The 18,695-nt window shown below is 51.6% G+C and overlaps 4 protein-coding genes across 4 annotated transcripts; 2 read left to right on the top strand and 2 right to left on the bottom strand.

Annotated features, from left to right (window-relative positions):
- Positions 1 to 1,330: 1,330 nt before the first annotated feature.
- LOC6545566 lies at positions 1,331 to 4,944 on the top strand. The gene is made up of 2 exons (XM_015157664.2): positions 1,331 to 1,854; positions 2,514 to 4,944. Exon 2 carries the CDS (start codon positions 2,531 to 2,533, stop codon positions 4,670 to 4,672), a length of 2,142 nt encoding a protein of 713 aa, XP_015013150.1. The 5' UTR covers positions 1,331 to 1,854; positions 2,514 to 2,530; the 3' UTR covers positions 4,673 to 4,944.
- Positions 4,945 to 4,970: 26 nt separating this feature from the next.
- On the bottom strand, positions 4,971 to 7,899 carry LOC6545565 (liprin-beta-2). The gene is made up of 3 exons (XM_001972633.3): positions 7,433 to 7,899; positions 6,428 to 7,371; positions 4,971 to 6,368 (listed from the first exon to the last, which is right to left on the bottom strand). Exons 1-3 carry the CDS (start codon positions 7,631 to 7,633, stop codon positions 5,471 to 5,473), a joined length of 2,043 nt encoding a protein of 680 aa, XP_001972669.1. The 5' UTR covers positions 7,634 to 7,899; the 3' UTR covers positions 4,971 to 5,470.
- Positions 7,900 to 8,095: 196 nt separating this feature from the next.
- LOC6545564 (vacuolar protein-sorting-associated protein 36) lies at positions 8,096 to 9,656 on the top strand. Its single transcript, XM_001972632.3, has 3 exons — positions 8,096 to 8,307; positions 8,372 to 9,097; positions 9,153 to 9,656. Exons 1-3 carry the CDS (start codon positions 8,212 to 8,214, stop codon positions 9,528 to 9,530), a joined length of 1,200 nt encoding a protein of 399 aa, XP_001972668.1. The 5' UTR covers positions 8,096 to 8,211; the 3' UTR covers positions 9,531 to 9,656.
- Positions 9,657 to 10,576: 920 nt separating this feature from the next.
- LOC6545563 lies at positions 10,577 to 18,603 on the bottom strand. The gene is made up of 7 exons (XM_001972631.3): positions 17,891 to 18,603; positions 16,857 to 17,798; positions 14,694 to 16,799; positions 14,387 to 14,627; positions 12,709 to 14,316; positions 11,923 to 12,207; positions 10,577 to 11,859 (listed from the first exon to the last, which is right to left on the bottom strand). The coding sequence occupies exons 1-7, from the start codon at positions 17,924 to 17,926 to the stop codon at positions 11,447 to 11,449; spliced, it is 5,631 nt and encodes a 1,876-aa protein (XP_001972667.1). The 5' UTR covers positions 17,927 to 18,603; the 3' UTR covers positions 10,577 to 11,446.
- Between the last annotated feature and the right edge of the window lie 92 nt (positions 18,604 to 18,695).

Genomic DNA, 18,695 nt, shown 5'->3' with positions numbered 1-18,695 from the left:
TCTGCAGGCCGCGAAAAACTCGCCCACCCACTGCCACTGCCACTGCCAGCGGTACCGCGTCATCATCCTCATCATCATCGGCTGCACAGTGATCTCCGCGAAGTTCGATCTTGCAGGCGATGCGAAACAGTCGACGAACGATCGATCGGGAATGCCATTCTTTGCAGCTAAAGGCGGGTAGGTATTATTATTATTATTATGATTGAGTGATCTGTTCAATAAGGGAGCTTATCGTCTTGGGACTGCCAAATGCGTAGCTTGAAGAACGCTGCCCCAAAAGGCGGCTATTCGCATTTGGATAGTGGCTTTTGCATTGTGCTTTGCATTCTGATATTCCGCGTTTCTGAGGTTATCTTCCCGTATTTTGCGCAGTGGAGAAAGTAATTAGTGACCAGACCATGACCAAATATCACTGAGTAACTAGCATTCAGTTTGAAAATCATGACAGATCAAAGCAATTTATTAAAATAAAACAAACGCAAGGCAGCCACTCACACAGTGCCGTCATACTTATCTGTACGTACACATTTTTAATAATTAATAAAAAAGATCATTCCGTGTCATTTCATATTAATCATGGTTACAACTGGCACGGGACTGTGGTTTTAATCGGACAATTTTTTGTACTTTGAAACAGATTACGGGTTTAAAGCGAAACACATTGTACAATACGCTTACTTTTATTTTTTAATTCTTCTAAATTTATTTATATCAGGGTGTATAAATATTGATCTCCATTGACGTTTTAAACCCGTTTTCAAATTGACGTTGCTAATTTTATTACTTCACTTTATTACCTAAATTTCCCTCTGTGCACCCACTCCAGTTAGAGCCGAAGTTGACCTATATAGCCATGTGCGCTGCCCAGAATAGAGTATCCGCCTCGATCAGTTGTCTATTTCGGGAGGTGTTTTTCATTTCACTTAGTTTCCTTTCCCTACCTTACCCGAAAAATCATAATCCGAAAGAGGCGCAGGCGATTCTTAGTTGCCCTAACCCGAAGTAGCCAGGTGCTATAAATAAAATGCCATTAAACTGAGCGATCGCATATACGCATAGATGCTGGGAAAGAGAGCTATAAAAAAGGAGGGGCACTGATCGACCAGGGGATACCCTCGACAGCCCACTCCCTCTGCACGGCTGCGGGAGAAACTGAAACGAGACCAATTTGTTTTCACCCTGATCCGCTGATACAACAAACAAGTTGGCGGACACACAGCCCATGAATGAAAAACAGCGAAAATATAATTTCTTTTTTTTTGGGCAGAATTTGTTGCTTCTTTTTGGCCGCCGCATTCTGCGTAGTGTTTGCGGACCTGGCCGAGTGGTGAGGGGTCTTCTATATGGCCGGCAACAAGTTGGATTTTTCTAAAAATGAACACACACGAAATAGCTTCGTCTTTGGCGTTAAATACGGACCACGACATCCATCGGTGTCGAGCAGCGACAACGCATCTCCGCCAAAGAGCAGCGGAATTTGATTTGATTTTCACTTGGCCGACCGTCCGCGCTATTTTCCTCTATTGTGTGTGGGGCGGTCCGTGCTCTCCGCGGCGGTCCATCTAAGGAGCATATTCCGAAGAAGCGATGCTTTCCGCGACTCGGCTTTCCCGCAACTAGTTGCGTTTTGGATGTCAACACGATGTGCACGCGCACAGCGGCGATTCCCGTCGACCAACTGCCACTGGCAACGTGAAGTGAACTGTGGACCGTGGACCGTGGCGATTTGAAGGTGATCTGAATCCCCGGGCACTACCAGGACAGCTTGAGCCAAGACTGAACCGAAAAGGGAACCGAACCGAAGATATCCAGTTTTCCAGGGCACCTTAAACGTACAAACGATAGAATAGCGAGGTAAATACCAGTTCCCGATCTCACATCATTATCCTACAAGTGGAAACCACACACACCCTTCGCAGCCTTTCAGGCCGGGCCTTTAGACCTTTTATGGGCATGCTTTTGGCCCAGGGAATCGAATTTCATGCACAAAAACAACATTTCTGTTTCGGAGCAAAGTGCGGCGTGCGTTTGTGTGTGTGCTGCCTGCGGAGAGAGCGCCACTTGCCAGTTCCTCTTGGACATTTAAATAGAATTCCCGTGCTGGCCACCGACCGAGAGAGAGATACAGATTGAGCAGCCTCCTCCTCCTCCGTCTCCGTGAACGCGAACGTGTTCCTCTGCCGGCGATCATCAAAATAACAACACAACGTGTTTTTCGTGTTCCCCACATTGCGTATACGCAACGTATTTACCTGCAACTTTTTATGGTTGAAATGGCGGTTGAAACTCCATATTCCATATTATTTTCCGGAAAAACATTCACCGTATAGGGAGATATTTGGTATTTACACCAATTCCTTATATTACCATTGATGGCAGTCAATGTCCAGCTCAATATTCAAAGCTCTATGCAATCAAGACTTTTTAACTAGTAATGTGAATACCCCTAGTTTTATATTAAAGTATTTTCTTCATGGATAATACAAACCTAATTTTCTCTTAACTAATTTTAGCCGAAATCAGCATCAGCATGCAAGAACTTACAAGGATCTGCGATCTTAACGGAAGCGCAGATAAGGGGGAGCTGGGTCCAGTAGCCCCGGCTGGCAACAATCTGGACCAGCTGCTACCCAGCATAAAACTGGAGCACGATCCCGACCTGGAGTGCTGGCTGCCCACGCCCGAGCACCCGCAACTCCGTCTGGATCTGAACAGCACACGGCTGCTGCTGCAGGGCTCCGACGACCCTCTGATCTCGCATGGCGCCACCAACGATGCCCACGACGAGGACCATCCCTTCAAGACGCTACTGGCGCGCAAAAGCGCCGGCCACGAAACGCCGCACAATGGCACCTGCAGTCCGCTGACCAAGCAGCAGCTGAAGGCCAATCTGCTGATGGGCAGCCGGAAGGCGAACCGGCAGCCGCCGCAGGAGCAGCCACCCACAGCACTACCACAAAAGACAGTTAGGCCAGCGCACAGCCAGGGCCAGCAGCGATCCCGAAAGCGAGGCGATGCGGGAGCCATGAAGCTGCGCTTCCACCATCAAGCTCTGCCCGCGGAGTATGCCGCCCACTACGAGGCCACACAGGGTCGCCAGCCACCGCGACCTGCGCTACCGCCGCCACCTCCTCCGCCGAGTCAGGCCCACGAGAACGTGCGCAGCTGGCTGCGGAAGATTGCCGAGATCCAGCGCAGTGCCGAGCGCCAGCAGCAGAAGCAGTCTTCCGCTCCTCGAATTGGAGCACCAGCCGCGCGATCTTCACCCATCGCAGCGACGTCAGCGGTGCCGGCCAAAAGTGCAGAGGTAACCGCCGCCTCTAAGCGGAACTCCTTGAAGTACGCCGATCTGCCCTACATGGGTGAGATTACGCTGGATAACTACAAGCCACGTCGTGGTCGGAAGCCCAAGAAGGCGGACATCTGCCACCTGATCTACAAAAACTACGGCACCATTGTTCCAGCATCGGTGCCTGCGATGCCGGTCAGTGCTAATCCGCCGGCGTCTACCTCCACGATTGCGGTGCCGCCTGAGGAGCCGCTGAATCTGTGCCTGCGTGACCAGAGCGGCGATCGCTTCTCCATCTCCAGCGGCGACAGCGAGAAGCCGAGGACCACACCCACTACGACCACTACGACAGATTGTGGCAGCTCCTCCCATCGGACCACACCACTGAGTGCGGTAAAGCCTCTGACCTTGGAGCTTGCAGGGAGCGAGGAACAGTCAATGGCAGCCGCCAAGTTGCTCCTGCAGCCAGTTGGTCTGTACTACCAGCAGCTGGTGGAGTCCTGCAGCCTGGGAGGCTTGCCTGTGCCCTTGGAGACCATCGAGAAGGACAACCAGCTATCCCTTAAAATTCCGATACCCAGCGGATTCTTTGCCAATGAAGCCACGCCCCTGGCCATGCGGAAGAGAAAGCGGTCAGCCATCTTCATCCCGCCCATGCCCGCCGAGCACTCGTCGAGTCCCTCGAACGAGGTGAGCATCTGCAAGTTTAAGTTCACCGGCGGCGCCAAGCCAACGCTGCAGGAGAAGAAGATGCTCTCGGTGGACGCGGAGGGCAACTACCGGTATTACAACGGCACCGGAGACAAGACCATGCGAGGCTACGAGTTCATCTCCCGGGATCAGCAGCAGCAACAACAGCAGCAGCAGCAACAGCAGCAGGGTCAGGAGAAGCTCTATGTGGATATTCCAGCGCCATCGACGGACCTCAGTCCAGAGTTGCTGCACATATCGCCGGAGTCGCCCACCTCAACGCTGATCCTGCCCAGCAGTAACCATCTGGTCACTGCGGTAGCGCCACACAGTCCAGCCTCCCAGTGCTCCAGCTCCCAAAGTCCCATGCCCGGAGCAGTGTGCCCCGGTCACACGCAAAGCAAATCCTCGTCAGAGAGCGAACGCAAGCGAAGATCTTCGAGGCGATCAAAGCAGCGCGAGAAGCTGGAGAAAACCTTCAAGGAGAAAGGCTTTCTCATCCAAACCCAGCAGCTTCAATCCGCCGAAGGTGCTACCTATTGCAAATTCAGGCAGCTGAAGAAGTTCACGCGCTACCTTTTCCGCAACTGGAAGGATCACATACCCGAGAGCGATCTGGCCAAGCACCAGAGCGGTTCCCGGGAGGATAGGCTGCCGAGTCTGGAAACCCAAGCCGCCAACCAGACGACATAGAGTTCCCCCAAGGACAGCCAGGAAACAGCCACACACAGCACTGCCAAAGATTTAAGTTTAAGACCAGCTAATGGGCTAATGGGCTAATGGCCGGCCCAACTTCGGTCGGCGTTGCCAGTTGAGGGTGGAGCACAGCAACCCAAGCCGATTCCGTCCACGCGGGCTGCACAACAACGCGATCAATGATCCTCAGCCACGCTTCCTAGTCGTTCATCAGTTTTTCTAGTGCCTAATAAAATGTTATTGTTAACAAATAAACTCAATGTTTAACCATATACAAGAGTAGATAGTGAGTGAGTTATCGTTTGGTTGTAAAAGGCATCGTAGTATGTATTTTACAAAATATCCGTCAGTACAGTTACGTGTTAGTACAAAATATAAACTCCAAAATCGGCGATAAGTCTATAGGGGTTATGCTCGCTCTCAAGGTCGTTTCAATGCCATTGCGAATACTTCTCGTTATCATCGTTATATTCTTATTTAGAAGATGTCATTGCATCTCGTTTCCAGATTAGCCTAAATGTTAGTTACAGATAATATAAAAAATTCCAAAATGTTTGCTGGTATGCTTAGGTCGACGAAAGAATTTTGACTCGAATTCATTGGAAAGATGTTTGGAAGATTGGGCGTGCCCGCGATCAGATTAATTTTCACTAATATTGTCAACTTGTGGATTTGGTTGCATAATTGGTTCAGGTGGCAGTTCATTCAGTTGGGGATCCTTGGCCCGGCGTGGGCTTACAACTAAAAAACATATTATTTTCTTTCAATTGATTTGTGCGCCTTTCGACTTCGTCATCAGTTCGAACTCATTGAGCTCTCATGCTCCTTAGCCGCGTCAGCTAGATATGTGTCGGGCACCCTGGCATTCATGGGACAGACGTACTCCGTCCAGTCCACGTCACTCTGGCCCTTGGAGCTCTTGCGACGCTTTAACGAAAACTGAGTGCGTTTCACTGGCTTCAGCTTAGCTGTAATGTTTAGCGGTTGGTATCCGGGTGCCGACTCGGCATCTCGCTTACTCAAGATCACTGGCCGACCGACTAGCTCCTTAAAGTGCATGGCCAGGTGACGACGCAGCAGGGACTTGCTCGGTGGTATCGACAGCAGGTCGGCAAGCAAGTCCGCATTGAAGCGCGGCTCATAAAGCATCAGAGCCCCATGGACGCCAGCACCACGCAAATTGGGCGTGTACTCAGACAGGTCGATGGTCTGCAGCCATCCCATTATGCGATGCGCTGTCCACAGCTCCACATTGTCCCTGTCAGGAGTGGCTGCGGCCTCATCATCGCTGACCACCTTTATGGAGCGTCGTATGAGACCTTCCGCGTTCCACGACAAACGGCGCATGCACAAGATTCCCGCTCGCAAGGAGGCTATATGCAAACAGGAGCTGACGTGCAATTGGGACAGGTCCTCGAGCGTGAGGCGGTGTAGCATTCGACCGTCGATCTTGGCCTGCATAAAGTAATCCTTATACTGGGGCAAGCCAATGTCATCCAGCCAGCGTAGAACCCATGCCACATCCAAACAAGATGCCTTCAGTGTCAGATCATCGAATTCCTTTCCAGTTAGGTCATCGATGGCCAACAAGATTTTCTTCCGGTGAAGAGGCATCTTTAGGTTCAGCTCTCGTTCGATGTCGACAGGTGAGGCGTTGAAGAACGACACTGATGGATTGGCCTTCAGCCACTTTCTGTGGTCGGAAATTATATATAGTAACTGGTTTAACGTTATTATTGATGGCAAACTTACCTGCAATTGTCCTCATAGCAGCCTAGGCCCATGTATGCCAACCAATTGCACACCTCTTGCGCTCCCCACGTGGTCCAATGTTTTTCATTCTCACCGAACAAAGGCGTCTGGGCACTCCACTCAATTCGACCGCCAGCGGTAGCGCGGGCACCGCCTCGTCGGAACTCGGGCTCTGCCTGCTCCAAGGCGGTCAGCTCGCAGTTGCTGCTGTTGCTGCGCCGCAGCTTGCCGAGTATGTTGCGCAAGCCACGGGCAGATCTTTCCCTCAGCTTTGGTGAGGGTGTGAACTGCGACATGAAGCTGGAAGTCATAGCATCCTCCGCCTGATGATGATTGTCTTCAATCAAAATATGTTCGTTCGAGGCGAAGGCCACGTTTCGCTGCTTGCCGCTGCTGTTGGCATTGACGTCTAAGGCACGATTGTTATTGTTGTTCACCAACTTGCCATGCGATCTGGGCAGGCTGTGGAACTGCGGCTTGATCTGATGCCGCAGTGCAGAGGGCGGCGTCTTGGGGGATCCCATGAAGCCCTTCTGGTTTATATTGCTCAAACTGCCGTAGGGAATACTGGCGGAAATGGCGCTACTTCCATCGTTGGCCTGCTCTAAAGCAGTACGGTGCAGTTTTAGTTCACTTAAGGCACTCATTAGCTCCAGCTTCTGCGTCTCGAGGGCGGAGCGAGAGATCATCTGTCGCTGCAGCTGCTCTTCCTTGGTGCACAATTGCTGGCTCTTTTCTGTTATAAGGCCCTCCAGCTCGATAATCTTGTCCGCCTGCTCTGACACTCGTTCCGCCAGCATCTGATACTGCAGGGCTAAGCCTTCCTTATCCCGTTGCAGGCGACGCATCCGCTCGTCGGAATCCTGACGAGGGATGTGCGTCTCCAGCCAGTCGCTGATAATTGCCGCCGTAACAGGATCCGGGGCTGGAGCAGCCAGTCCGACCTGCAATGATAAGCCTGTTAGCCCTCTGTTTCTCGATCTTATCTTATTCCGTGTGACTCACCTGTTGCAGGGCTAGAGCCAAAGTCTTAGCTGTTGACAGAACATTGGTGGCCGAAATCAAATTGCGCTCGCTGAACGTCAGGGAAGACCCTGCTCCGGATATAGATACCGATCCCGCCTGTGTCGCGCTGCTCGATATGAGGCCGTCCATTTGCTGTAGAGCTGCCTCGAGCATTTTGCTGCCCTCCGCCACAGTCGCCATGTAGTCCAAATCAAAGTCTCGCTAATCCCGGGTGATCGATGTGTGGCTGGCTTATTGCGCGACTAGTGCATTGTTATGTAAGAAGGTCAGGCAAGGCACGTCATTTCGCACTTGTTTAGGGAAAAATGGCATTTGTGGTTATTAATTTCAGCACTAATTGTGGAAAACTATCACGAAACTAGAAGCTGCTGCAGCGTTCTGCTTCTTCTTCCCGCACCAGCCCAGCCACTTATCGATAGTCAGCAACCGTCCGATTGTGTGTGCAACAGGCCGATTGTTTTGTGGCTGGTTGTTTATTTGCCTTTCCTATGTCAATATAATTTTACGCCTAAATCGATTTTAAGGAAGCTAGAAAACATTAAAATACATTTATTTGGCGACAACTACTGCAATATATTTATATTAGTAAGTGTGCATATTATTTTTGGTTATATATTTGATTTTCCATAGCCGATACCTACTGTACAAGCCAGATGCCATCTCTAATAGCAAGTGGAACGGGGAGCCACGAAAGATGTGTCATCTCCAGCCAATGTCACAACCAAACAAACTCGAAGGATAAATAACAATTATCCGAAATGAATCGCTTCGCTTATGTGGAGGCCCGTCTCAGTCCCAATGAATCCTTCGTCAGCCGCGACAACAAGGTGAAAATATACGATGGCGACCAAAAGGTGAGCAGCTAGTGAATGCGCACTACCCATAACCGGAACCAACTGGTGGGTTTAATCCTTTCAGACGGACTTTGAAGACGGCGAAGTGGTGCTCACCACACACCGACTGTTTTGGGGTCGCCCTGGAGAGATTGCCCGGGCCGCCGTAACTCTTTGCCTGCCACTCAGCTATGTGATATCCGTCAGCGAGGAGACTACTGCCTCCAACTTCTTTGGCCGCAAGACTCGCATAATCATGCATTTGCATCCGCCAGCGTCGGACAAAGGACCCGGTCCGCTGGACACCAGTCGCGCCACCCACATCAAATTGTCTGGAAAGAATGGCCTAAGTGTCGAGTTCCACAGTGCCTTGCGGGAGACTCTGAATGCTCGTGTGTGGGAAATCCTCTTGACCAGCGAGACCATCATCAATGGCGTGGCCAGCAGTCCAACCTCGGAACCTGCCAACGACAGGCTGGCTCGCATTCAGAAGAGGACAGGCATTGGCGGCATCGAACGGCACTTGCAGGCAAAGGCCAAGGCCACGGATGAGAACATAGCACTGGCCTTTCAGGATCTTAGTGTTCTGATGGCCATGGCCAAGGACATGGTGGAAGTTTCCAAGACAATTAGCAGCAAGATACGCGAGCAGAAGGGAGAAATATCCGACGATGAAACGGTGCGTTTCAAATCTTACCTCATGAGCCTGGGCATCGATGATCCCGTCACGCGGGACAACTTTACCAGCAATTCGGCGTACTTCAGCAGCCTGGCCCGACAGATTTGCGAGATGCTGCTAGATCCCATTGAGGTAAGAAGCCAATCAATAAGTTATAAGCTTGTATTGACACTTTATTACCTCTTAGGAGCAAGGCGGTATGATGTCCTTGGCGGACGTCTACTGTCGCGTGAACCGCGCTCGTGGACTGGAACTCCTTTCGCCTGAGGACTTGCTGCACGCCTGCGAACAGCTTAGTGGTCCTATACGCCTGCGCAGCTTTCCCAGTGGCGCCAGAGTGCTACAACTGGACTCCCATGACGATGACCTGATTGCCGTTGACACATTGGAGAAGGTGGAGGCTGCCGAGTCTCTGGCTGTGGAGGAGCTGGCCAAGCAGCTGGGAATCTCACTCCTGCTGGCCAAGGAGCGATTGCTAGTGGCCGAGCGGCTGGGCAAGGTGTGTCGCGACGAGTCCGTGGAGGGACTACGGTTCTATCCCAATCTGCTGCTAGGCCGGGACTAACTTCAGTGTGCATTTCCATGTTGTTATTATTACTTTTTATTTAAATCTGTAACGAAGGAGTGTTGATTAAAAAATCAGGAAACATAAGCTGCATGACATTTATACAAGATTCTTACCGCTTGCAGTTCCATCGAAATGACAAGACTGAGTTTTAAATTTCATTTCACACTTTATTGATTAACGGAGCTTCTGCTTTGACTTTGTCGGCGCTTCATTATGTTATATTGGTTTTGTCGTAATTATTTCCTTTTTGTTTAGTAATTCTCAAGAGTTTTATTCGTAATCAGTTTAATGAAAAGTTTCTACAGTCAGGTATTTTGATAAGCAGTTATTGAATTGAAATTACACATTTATATTAATAGTGGTTTTCGTGTTTACATATATAAATATCTTATGCTGCTGCTTAGATTGCTCCGCATTACATTAATAAATCTTTGAATTACGTTTCAATAACCATTTGATCAGACCACACGTAAGTATATGTCTCATTACCACGCATTTATTTAACTTTCGTACTCAGGTTTTTGGCCAGTTGCTTGCATCGCTGCTCTTGAGTAACATTTTCCCACTTCGTTATGCTTTCAATCATTCATTCGGTTTACGTAGTACCATGTTTTCTATTTCGTTTATTCATCTTAAATCACATTTATTATTTAATATTAACATTGAGTAGTTTATGCTTGAGTGTTTTGGGTACGGTAGGGAGTACGGGTAGTGGTGAGGTTAATTTTTGTTTTATTTCTTGCTGATTGAAGAGGTTTATGAAGAGGTTTACTTTAGGTGCTGTGCAGCTGAATCGAACAACGCTAAACAAGTACAGCACTCTAGGCGGTAGTAACATAATAAAATCGTTACTTAAATAAATAATGTCCATCTACAAAAAACTGGCTTAGTTGAAAAACAAATTTGCTTCGTCACAAAAGCAAAGCGACACATTTACACTTTACTCGACTCGAGTTGGCAACCTTTCCATCCTCCAAAATCCTTCAGCTGCTCCTGTCTCTAGTTTCATTGTACATTGCGCTATTACAAATAAATTGTTTAAATAAGTTTTGACTTTTGTGTATTTTGTTTTGCTTTTCGTTTTTAATGTTTCTGCAATTGGAAGTACTAAATTGGTTGAGGCTACGAATTGTACATTACAAACTAAAATGTGTGTTTATCTTGCTTTGTGAACTTAAGCTAAGCAATCGATTAAATAATTAGCAATAATAATTTTAATAGTACAATATGAATATTTGTAATTGCTTAAATGAACCCCTACCCCGGTTCATATGCTCTCGTAGCTAAACGTAATCGTAATAATTAGAATTTCTTTACAATTAATTTACGTGATTTCTTGATTTTCCTCCTCATATTATTGCTTTCCTTTTGTTTCCGTCGACTCCTCCCCTGATTTACAGCTTAAAATTAGCACGCTTAAAGAATTAGTCTTAGGACTTAACGAATTGGAGTCGGGAGCCAAATAGTAGTAGTTAAATGGCTATTGGGCGCGGGACATATTGAAACAATTTTCATATATATTTATGAATGTAATATATATGCGTATATACAACTAGATAAATATTATTAAGACCTCTACACCTAATTCGTTTTTGCCGTGGGGGACACAATTAACACAAGCGCAGTCGGTGGAGCCGGGCTAGGCCGATTCTGGTTCAGCTCCAGCTCCAGCTCCTAACTAGGTTGCACAACTATGAGCTGCCATGCTGTTGCCCATGCGATTTACACTTACGATTACACATCAAAACATATATAGTTATATGGGTATACAATGTACGATAGTAGTGATAGTTAGGAGGTAACCATAAACTATAATATCAAGCAATACACAACGCGTAGCCTTCTACTTGTTCGCTCTAAAGCTTCATCTCTCAGTCGTCCCAGTCGTCTCAGTCCCAGGCAGTTCGCACCCCTTACTTGGTCGCATCGGTGGTGGAGCGCCGTCGATTGACTGCAGCTTGTTGCTGCTGTTGCTGCTGCTTGGCCGCCGCCAGAGCTGTTAGCGTCCGTTGACTGATGGCTCCCGAGGCGGTGGTGGCCCTACCGGCGATCTGAATGTGCTGCAGCTGCTGCTGCTGCTGTTGCTGCTGCTGCTGCTGCTGCTGTTGGGCCACCTGCACTTGGTTGGGACTGGGCAGTGTTTGCGACGACACCGTGGCGGTGCTCTGCTGGTTGAGTATTCGGTGTTGCTGCTGCAGCTGCTGTTGCTGCTGGGGCTGTTGCTGCTGTTGCACGGGCGCCTTCACCGTCTTCAGCTGCAGCTTCTGCGCGGACATCACAATCGGAGTGGTGGTTAGGTTGGCGCTGCTGGTCACCACATTGGCAGCTAACAGTGGGAAAAACACATCCGCTTGCAATAGTCCACAGAAATGAATGGATTTGTACTAACCGTTCACGGGTGTGGTGGCGATCTTCAGTGTGGAGCCACCTATCTGCCGCTGGGTGGTGATGAGCTGCCTGTTGGCCAATTGCTTGGTGCCCACCACCTGGACGTTGCGGGCACGCGGCTGTATGGTGCCCAGCAGTTGGATGGCCGCGGTGCTGTTGCCGCCCGACTGCGACTGGATCGCCTGCTGCTGGACCGCTTGCTGGGCGATACCTATACCACCACCAACATTTGAGGTACGTATTGTTTGAGGATTTAGTTTCTGTACACCGGCACCGACTATTTGAGCTGTAAGCAGAGAGAGAGCAGAACGTGGGTGTGCGGGGAGATTTTTTGGTTGTTGTTTTAGGTTGCAATGAGAAATGTTGAAGGTCAGAGGTCGGGGAGCCGCCAACTTGGTCGCTAAACCAGTACGAACAGTATGGTTGCGGTTATACACTATGGACTCTCTAATCTCAAACTGATGGCATTTCGGGTTAGGACACACAAGACACACAAATCGGATTGGATTAGTTCAGTTGCATGAGGGATCGAAACGAGATGTTAACGGGTTTGTGTTGTATGATGTTGTAAACGAGAAACGAAACAGAAACAGAAAAGAACAAAATTAAGCATGTTCAATCAAAAGAAAAGAGTTACGTATAAATAATATGCTCCGAGTATAATTAAAGATTCCCACCAAGAAGCCATATCCAGAGTCACAAATATCTCTTCGGCCTGGCCGAAACGACAGTGCAGCATTCTTAGCAAGCGCCCTCTGCACTAGCAACGCATTTCTCTCATACTCACCAATGGGAAGGGTCAGCATGGCCGTTGTGGCCCCTGATCCTCCGCCGCCGCCCGCACTGCCACTGGTGCTGCTTCCGGCCGTCACTGCTCCGCCGGCATTGTTTGTGATGACCACCGTCTGAGTGCCAGGTCCCGACGAGGGCAGGCTCACAATGGTGCCCGTTGGTGGGGCATGCTGCTGCTGAGACTGCTGATGCTGCTGCTGGTGGTGCGGCGCCGACTGAGTCTGCAGCGTTATGGTGTGTGGCAGTTGCTGTTGCTGGCTGGAAACTGGAACCGAGACCAGGACACTTCGCTGTTGGCCCTGCGCCGTGCCCGCACCAGTTGCCGTAGTTCCCGACTGCTGCTGCTGCAGACTGTTGCCGGAGAACTGCAGCGAGATCGGCTGTGTGAAGCCGGGTATCTGCACCTGGACATTCTGCAGGCCGGCAAAGTTAGCCATGGCGCCCTGCAGCTGAGACAGATTGATGCCCTGCAGATTCAGGGTGGCGGTGGTCTGTTGCTGCTGCTGCTGTTGTTGCTGCTGCGGCGAGGCAGAGGGCTGCGGATGCGGACTAGACATGGGCGAGTGTATCGAGGATGTGGCGGGAGAGTGAACGATGGTTTTTGTGATGAATTGCTGCGTTGCCTGCGGCTGTTGCGGCGACATATGTGGCATGGAAACGGCGGATACGTTTGATGTGACATTGCTTAGGCGCTCCAGCAGAGCTTGATTTTGGTGCGTCTGCGACGACTGCGAGTGATCCGAGCCCGATGGCGAGGGAGTAGCTGCGTTGGTCAGCAAGGCGGACAGGGCTCCACCACCACCGCCACCACTCGATGTGGACGCCAGATTATTTGGCACGGCGAAGCCACTGGCATTGGAGGCGTTCGAATCGCTACCTGGAGATGGAGCCGCCATGCCCACTACAATTGCGTTGGGCGGCGCTGTGGTGCTGTCTCTTCTCAGGGAGCTCAGTATGCGCTGCTGAACTGGGACCGTTGGGCTCTGAATCCATGCTGCAGCTGCCGCGGCACTGTTGCCGGACGAGATCACTGTGTAGCTGGTGGTGGGGTTTGTCATCACTGCGGGCGGCGAGGCCAACTGTGAGGCGAGTGCCGACATGGACACTCTCACTGTCTGGCTGCCGTCGCCTGCCTGTTGGTGGTGCGACTGCCCGGCTTGGTTGAGGTTGACCGCTATCAAATTGCCCGCGGAGTTTGTTCGAAACGTTGTCGTTGTGGTGCCTCCACCACCAATCTTTCGATTGGCGTTCAACAGATTTTGCAACACCTCGCTGGACTGCTGTTTCCGCTGCGTACTCACCAGCGTGGGTGTTCCGCGGGTGGTCTGCACATAGGTAGCAGTGGCCGCATCCGCGGTGTTCGGAGTCGACTGTTGCTGGTGCTGCACAAGCGTCAGCGTCTGCGGTTGCTGCTGGCCGGTGGAGGTTGTGAACGTTCCGCTGGCCACGGGTGTGCTGGTCATCGCAGCTGGAGCACTGTTGAGCAGGTTCAAGATCGATGCGTTGCTGGAGTTCTTCAGTGTTGTGGCACTGGTGCTGCTTCCGTTGTTGTTGGTGCTGCCGACGGACCCTGCAGCATTGTTGTTGCTTGACGTGTTCCCCGCTGCAAGACAATTTTGAATTGTTATTTAGCATTACTTAGCATTCCAGGTGCAGAACTCCACCGAACTTACATTGCTGCTGATGCTGGTGCTGCTGCTGTTGTTGCTGCTGCTGCTGTTGCTGCTGGTACTGGTTGGCAGAGTTCATAATGCTGTTGACTATGGCGTTTATTGCTGGATTCGGGTGTATGGCCGTATTGTTGTTCATATTGTTATTGTTATTATTATTGTTGTTGTTGTTGCTAGTGGCAGTTGTCTGTTGTTGCTGTTGCTTCTGCATAATCTGCTGCTGCTGCACTTTCAGCTGCGTCTGCTGCGGAATAGGAGAGTACAAATTATTGATAAACTTGAAATGCCTAATTGACCACGTCCTACTAACCAGAATTGGCACATTTGAGTTCAGCTGGGCACGCAATGCAGAATTGGCCCCCACCACGGAAGAGCCCTTCACCTGCTGCTGCTGAATGGTGGCTGGCTGGATGGTTATGCCCGAATGCTGCAGGGCCTGGGCCAGCTGTTGCGACTGCTGCTGGGGCTGCTGCTGTTGCACAAGGACCAGGGAACCATTGCTGAGGCTAACTTGGTGAGTTGTCGTGGAGGAATTACTGCTGCCGGTGGCCAACTGCTGAAGATGAATGTGTTGCTGCTGCTGCTGCTGTTGTTGTTGTTGCGGGATAATCTGCGCTGCAGCTTGCTGCTGCGGTGCCTCAATTGTGTATGTTTGCTGCTGCTGCTGCGTTGATTGCGGCCGAAAGTTTTGCTGTACATTGATTACATTACTTCCAGCCAAGTTGAGAGTCTTTTGAGTTATTTGTTGGCGCGGCAGTGCCACATGATGCACTGTGGCGGATAACTGCTGTGTCACTTGTTGTGGCTGCTGTTGTTGTTGCGGCTGCTGTTGCGGATTGGCGACAACAACGACTTGCTGATGCTGCTGTTGTTGCTGTTGCATTTGAGCTTGACGCTGCTGCTGCTGCTGTTGTTGCTGCTGTTGCTGCAAGAGGATCCGCTGCTCGTTCGTCAATCCCGTGTGAGTCACAATCGGCACATGCCCGGGTATCAAATGCGTGATTTTGACCGCCTTACGCCCCTCCTCGGTGAAGATCTCGCGGAACTGCTGAATGTATCGATTGGCATGCACCCGAGTGCCCAGCGCAAAGCGGCACGACTCGCCGTTTCGCTCGCCTTCCCGGTAATCTCGGTCCACATACAGCTCGCCGAGATACTCTGCATCGGAGGGGCGCTGGAAGATGGACAGCTTTATATGGTATAGAGCCCGCCGGCCTTCACTCGCCTCACGCTCCGTCTCCAGAATGTATTCCTCGACCAGTTGCGGTTGGAAGTTGTGACGACAGTTGGGCTGGCAGCCGTCCTTGCAGGCCTCACTGAATTCGTTAAGTGGCTCGAAGGCCTTGGCATACTTTTCCACGCTGATCACGTGCTCGGGCACCTTGAGATTGGCGGGATACTCCAGTGTGGGCGGACGAATGGGCCGTATGACCTCGTGCGGTCGCCGGGGTACCTTCGATGTGAACGACGACAGCATGGCCCCCACCAGCGGATTGTTGGTGGGCGCCGTGGCCGGTGTGGCATTGCCGCCACCACTGCTGCTTCCCGTCCGCGGTCGCTGGCGCAGGCGAGCCAGGTAATCGCACAATTCCAGTCCGTGATGGTGTGTGAATTGATCCAGCTTGCGCTTCCGGTTGATGGCCGTTTGGGTGAACTTCTTCATCTGGCGTCGCAGCTCGTGGGAATTGAATAGCTGCCGCTGATGCTGGGCGTTGATGGCCTGCCTCCCTATGCTGGGATCCGGCTCCAGACACAGCGGCTCCGCCGTGGCCAACACCAGCTGGCTCTCCAGGGCGAGCTTGTCTTCCGCCGGCAACTGGCTGCCCATTTGCTGCACTTCCGCGAATAGGGTGGCGTTCGTGGGCCTGAGCAGGATGTGCTTCATATCACAGATATTCGTTGAGGTGGCAAATGTCTGGCGGAAGTCGCGGATCTGGGCGATAACGCAGCCGGCATAGAAGACGCTTGGCTTGGCGTACACCCGCGTTCCCTCGCCATCCGACAAACTGACGGTCTCCGCTCCGAGCAGATCCATTAAAAACTCCGGCAGCATTTCACGATCGATGCATTGCAGCAACAAATCGTTCTCGTAGGGCCACCGAAGCACCTCCACGAGTCCAAAATCGTGTTTGGCCTGACCCGCCTCCGCCTTGGCTTGACTTTCGTCCTGGGCTGGCGGCTTGGGGCGACTCCGATGACTGCTCGTTCCCGTACCCAACCCCGCAGCGTCGTTCGAGGCCTCGTCCTTGTCCGTGGTGGACCATTCGTTCGTTTGCGGATTTAGCACCATGTGCTCGTCATAATGCAGGGCCAGAGAGTATCCCTTGTTGCCGGGATACAAGTTGACCACAATCGTGTTGAGCTTCTCCCGATCCACCAACCGCTCCAGTGTGAAGGATCGGGTGCGCTGCTTTAGCTGGCGAGTAAAGCAATCCTTACAAAAGTGTCTGGCTTTGATTGGCTCAATACTTACCCCTGTCTCGACAAAGTAGTTTAGATCGTTGCTCAGCAGTTGTAGGTACAGATCCCTTATCTTCTCGTGTAGATTAAAGAACTTGCTGTTGCCCGACTGACAGACGGAGGAAGGTGGCTTGCTGTTGCTATTTAAGGAGGCAGCGCCGGCGCCAGCGCGCGCTGATTGCGACGACGAGGTGGCCGTGGAGACTGATGCGGCGGGTATAGCTGAGCTGCGACTAGAGGAGCTGCTCTCCTTGCTACTGCTATTGGACTTCTGGCGCTTGCTGGGCGACGACGTGGGCGATGCCAGGACATGGTGATTGTGCGTCTGGTGGAGGTGATGATGGTGCAGGTGGTGGCCGCCGCCACTGGCTTGTGAGTTGGCGGAGGGTGGCCGCTTCTCGGACTTCTTACTGGACACACTGACCGCTCCCGTTGAGCTATTGCTCAGACTGGAGTTAACGCCCGGCGGCGTCGACAGCAGCAGATCGGGAACCACCGGAGACGGCGATGTGATTGAGTTGAAGTTCGACAGCGTTGTGGTGGAGGATGAGCACGAGGAGGGCGACGGAGCGATTGCAGTGGGCAGGCCGCTGGGCGTGGCCGAGGTCGGCTCCGTGAGCAGGCTGCCCAGTGAGCCGCCAGTGCCCTCGGTGGGGGACTCGTCGTCATCGAAGATGCAAATGGGCGGCTGGGCAGGAATCTGTGGTATAGCCTGCAATAGGCTGGTCTCCAGGTACGATTTGCTGCTCGAGGAGGCGAACTGCTGCTGCTGGAGCGTGGGATGCAGCTGGTGGTAGGATTGCTGCGGCTGCAGCTGCGGCGAGGATCCAGACGTGCCGTACTGGACGAACTGCGTCTGATGGACGCCCGATCCGTGGGCGTGGACCGCTAGGCCCTGGACATGGTCCGCGTTGCTGGAACCCTTTAACTTTTTGAGCGTGTCATTTATAATAAACTGGCGAAAGACAAAAAAAACAAAAAAAAAAAGTGCAAAATGAGAATGAGAATTAATCGGTTTCAGGCTAAATGGAAAATTCCAGTGCTTACGTCGGCTTCTTGGCATGAGGAGTCCAGGCTTTGCATGGTGGTGCCAGCGGATTGCTAGGGGAGACCCAACGGAGGATGGCGCACCCAATTACCGACGACATCCAAGCACCAGTCTACGAACAATCCTGGCCAGGATCGGCGGCATTCGCATTGCGCTAGCAGGTGTCCGTGTTGCCAGTGAATATCGAGTTACGAATTTCTAGGACCGCAGACGCAGGGCTCCGTTGTTGTCTCCTACTTTCGCTGGCTGCTGCTGCTGCTTCTGCTTCTGCTGCTGCTGCTGTCCATCGGTTAGTTTCGCCACAGTGAGCACTCGGCTGTGCCGCATCAGGATCGTTTTCGGGTGCTCCTTGGCCCGTCTGTGTGGCGACGCGCTGCACTGGAGGACACTGAGATCGGATCCCGATGGCGATTACTGCGGTTTCTTCACTCTTTTTCCACTTCCACTGCTGCTGCTGCTTTGCGTGACATTTTCTCTCTGCGCCCCTCTGCCGACGAACTCTCTTTCTGGCGCTGCTGCTCCGTGAATTAGCAAGGTCGCGCGCTCTGCTGCGGTTATGGGGCGAACAGTGGGCTGGTTCTTTAATAATACGCCGAGGATTGCTCGCTTTTAATTGTTTTAAAACTTTGTTTTATGCTTTTTTTTGCAATGTAAATGTACTGTACGATTCGTGCCGTGCGAATGCCAACAATCGTTATCGTTCGCCGTGAATGGCATTGTCGCCGTTCCGTGCGCTGTCAGTGGTGTGGGCACACTGGCCGCCGCGCACAGTGTGCTGTTAGGCGCGTGCTGTTATCGCTCTGC

This window comes from Drosophila erecta, unplaced genomic scaffold (assembly GCF_003286155.1).
Source record: "Drosophila erecta strain 14021-0224.00,06,07 unplaced genomic scaffold, DereRS2 tig00000021-arrow-pilon, whole genome shotgun sequence".
Taxonomy (NCBI): domain Eukaryota; kingdom Metazoa; phylum Arthropoda; class Insecta; order Diptera; family Drosophilidae; genus Drosophila; species Drosophila erecta.
The sequence above is the reverse complement of the archived record's forward strand: the minus strand, read 5'-3'. Positions and strand labels throughout refer to the sequence as shown.

Bases quoted from the DNA above. Each gene is read 5' to 3' on its own strand.
- LOC6545566 (XM_015157664.2), top strand. From the start codon at position 2,531: ATGCAAGAACTTACAAGGATCTGCGATCTTAACGGAAGCGCAGATAAG.
- LOC6545565 (XM_001972633.3), bottom strand. From the start codon at position 7,633: ATGGCGACTGTGGCGGAGGGCAGCAAAATGCTCGAGGCAGCTCTACAG. The intron at 7,372-7,432 runs GTGAGTCACACG...TTATCATTGCAG, and splicing joins TGGCTCTAGCCCTGCAACAG to GTCGGACTGGCTGCTCCAGC. The intron at 6,369-6,427 runs GTAAGTTTGCCA...TTCCGACCACAG, and splicing joins TGCTATGAGGACAATTGCAG to AAAGTGGCTGAAGGCCAATC.
- LOC6545564 (XM_001972632.3), top strand. From the start codon at position 8,212: ATGAATCGCTTCGCTTATGTGGAGGCCCGTCTCAGTCCCAATGAATCC. The intron at 8,308-8,371 runs GTGAGCAGCTAG...TAATCCTTTCAG, and splicing joins TATACGATGGCGACCAAAAG to ACGGACTTTGAAGACGGCGA. The intron at 9,098-9,152 runs GTAAGAAGCCAA...ATTACCTCTTAG, and splicing joins TGCTGCTAGATCCCATTGAG to GAGCAAGGCGGTATGATGTC.
- LOC6545563 (XM_001972631.3), bottom strand. From the start codon at position 17,926: ATGCAAAGCCTGGACTCCTCATGCCAAGAAGCCGAC. The intron at 17,799-17,890 runs GTAAGCACTGGA...GTCTTTCGCCAG, and splicing joins CCTCATGCCAAGAAGCCGAC to TTTATTATAAATGACACGCT. The intron at 12,208-12,708 runs GTGAGTATGAGA...CTCTGCTTACAG, and splicing joins CATGCTGACCCTTCCCATTG to CTCAAATAGTCGGTGCCGGT.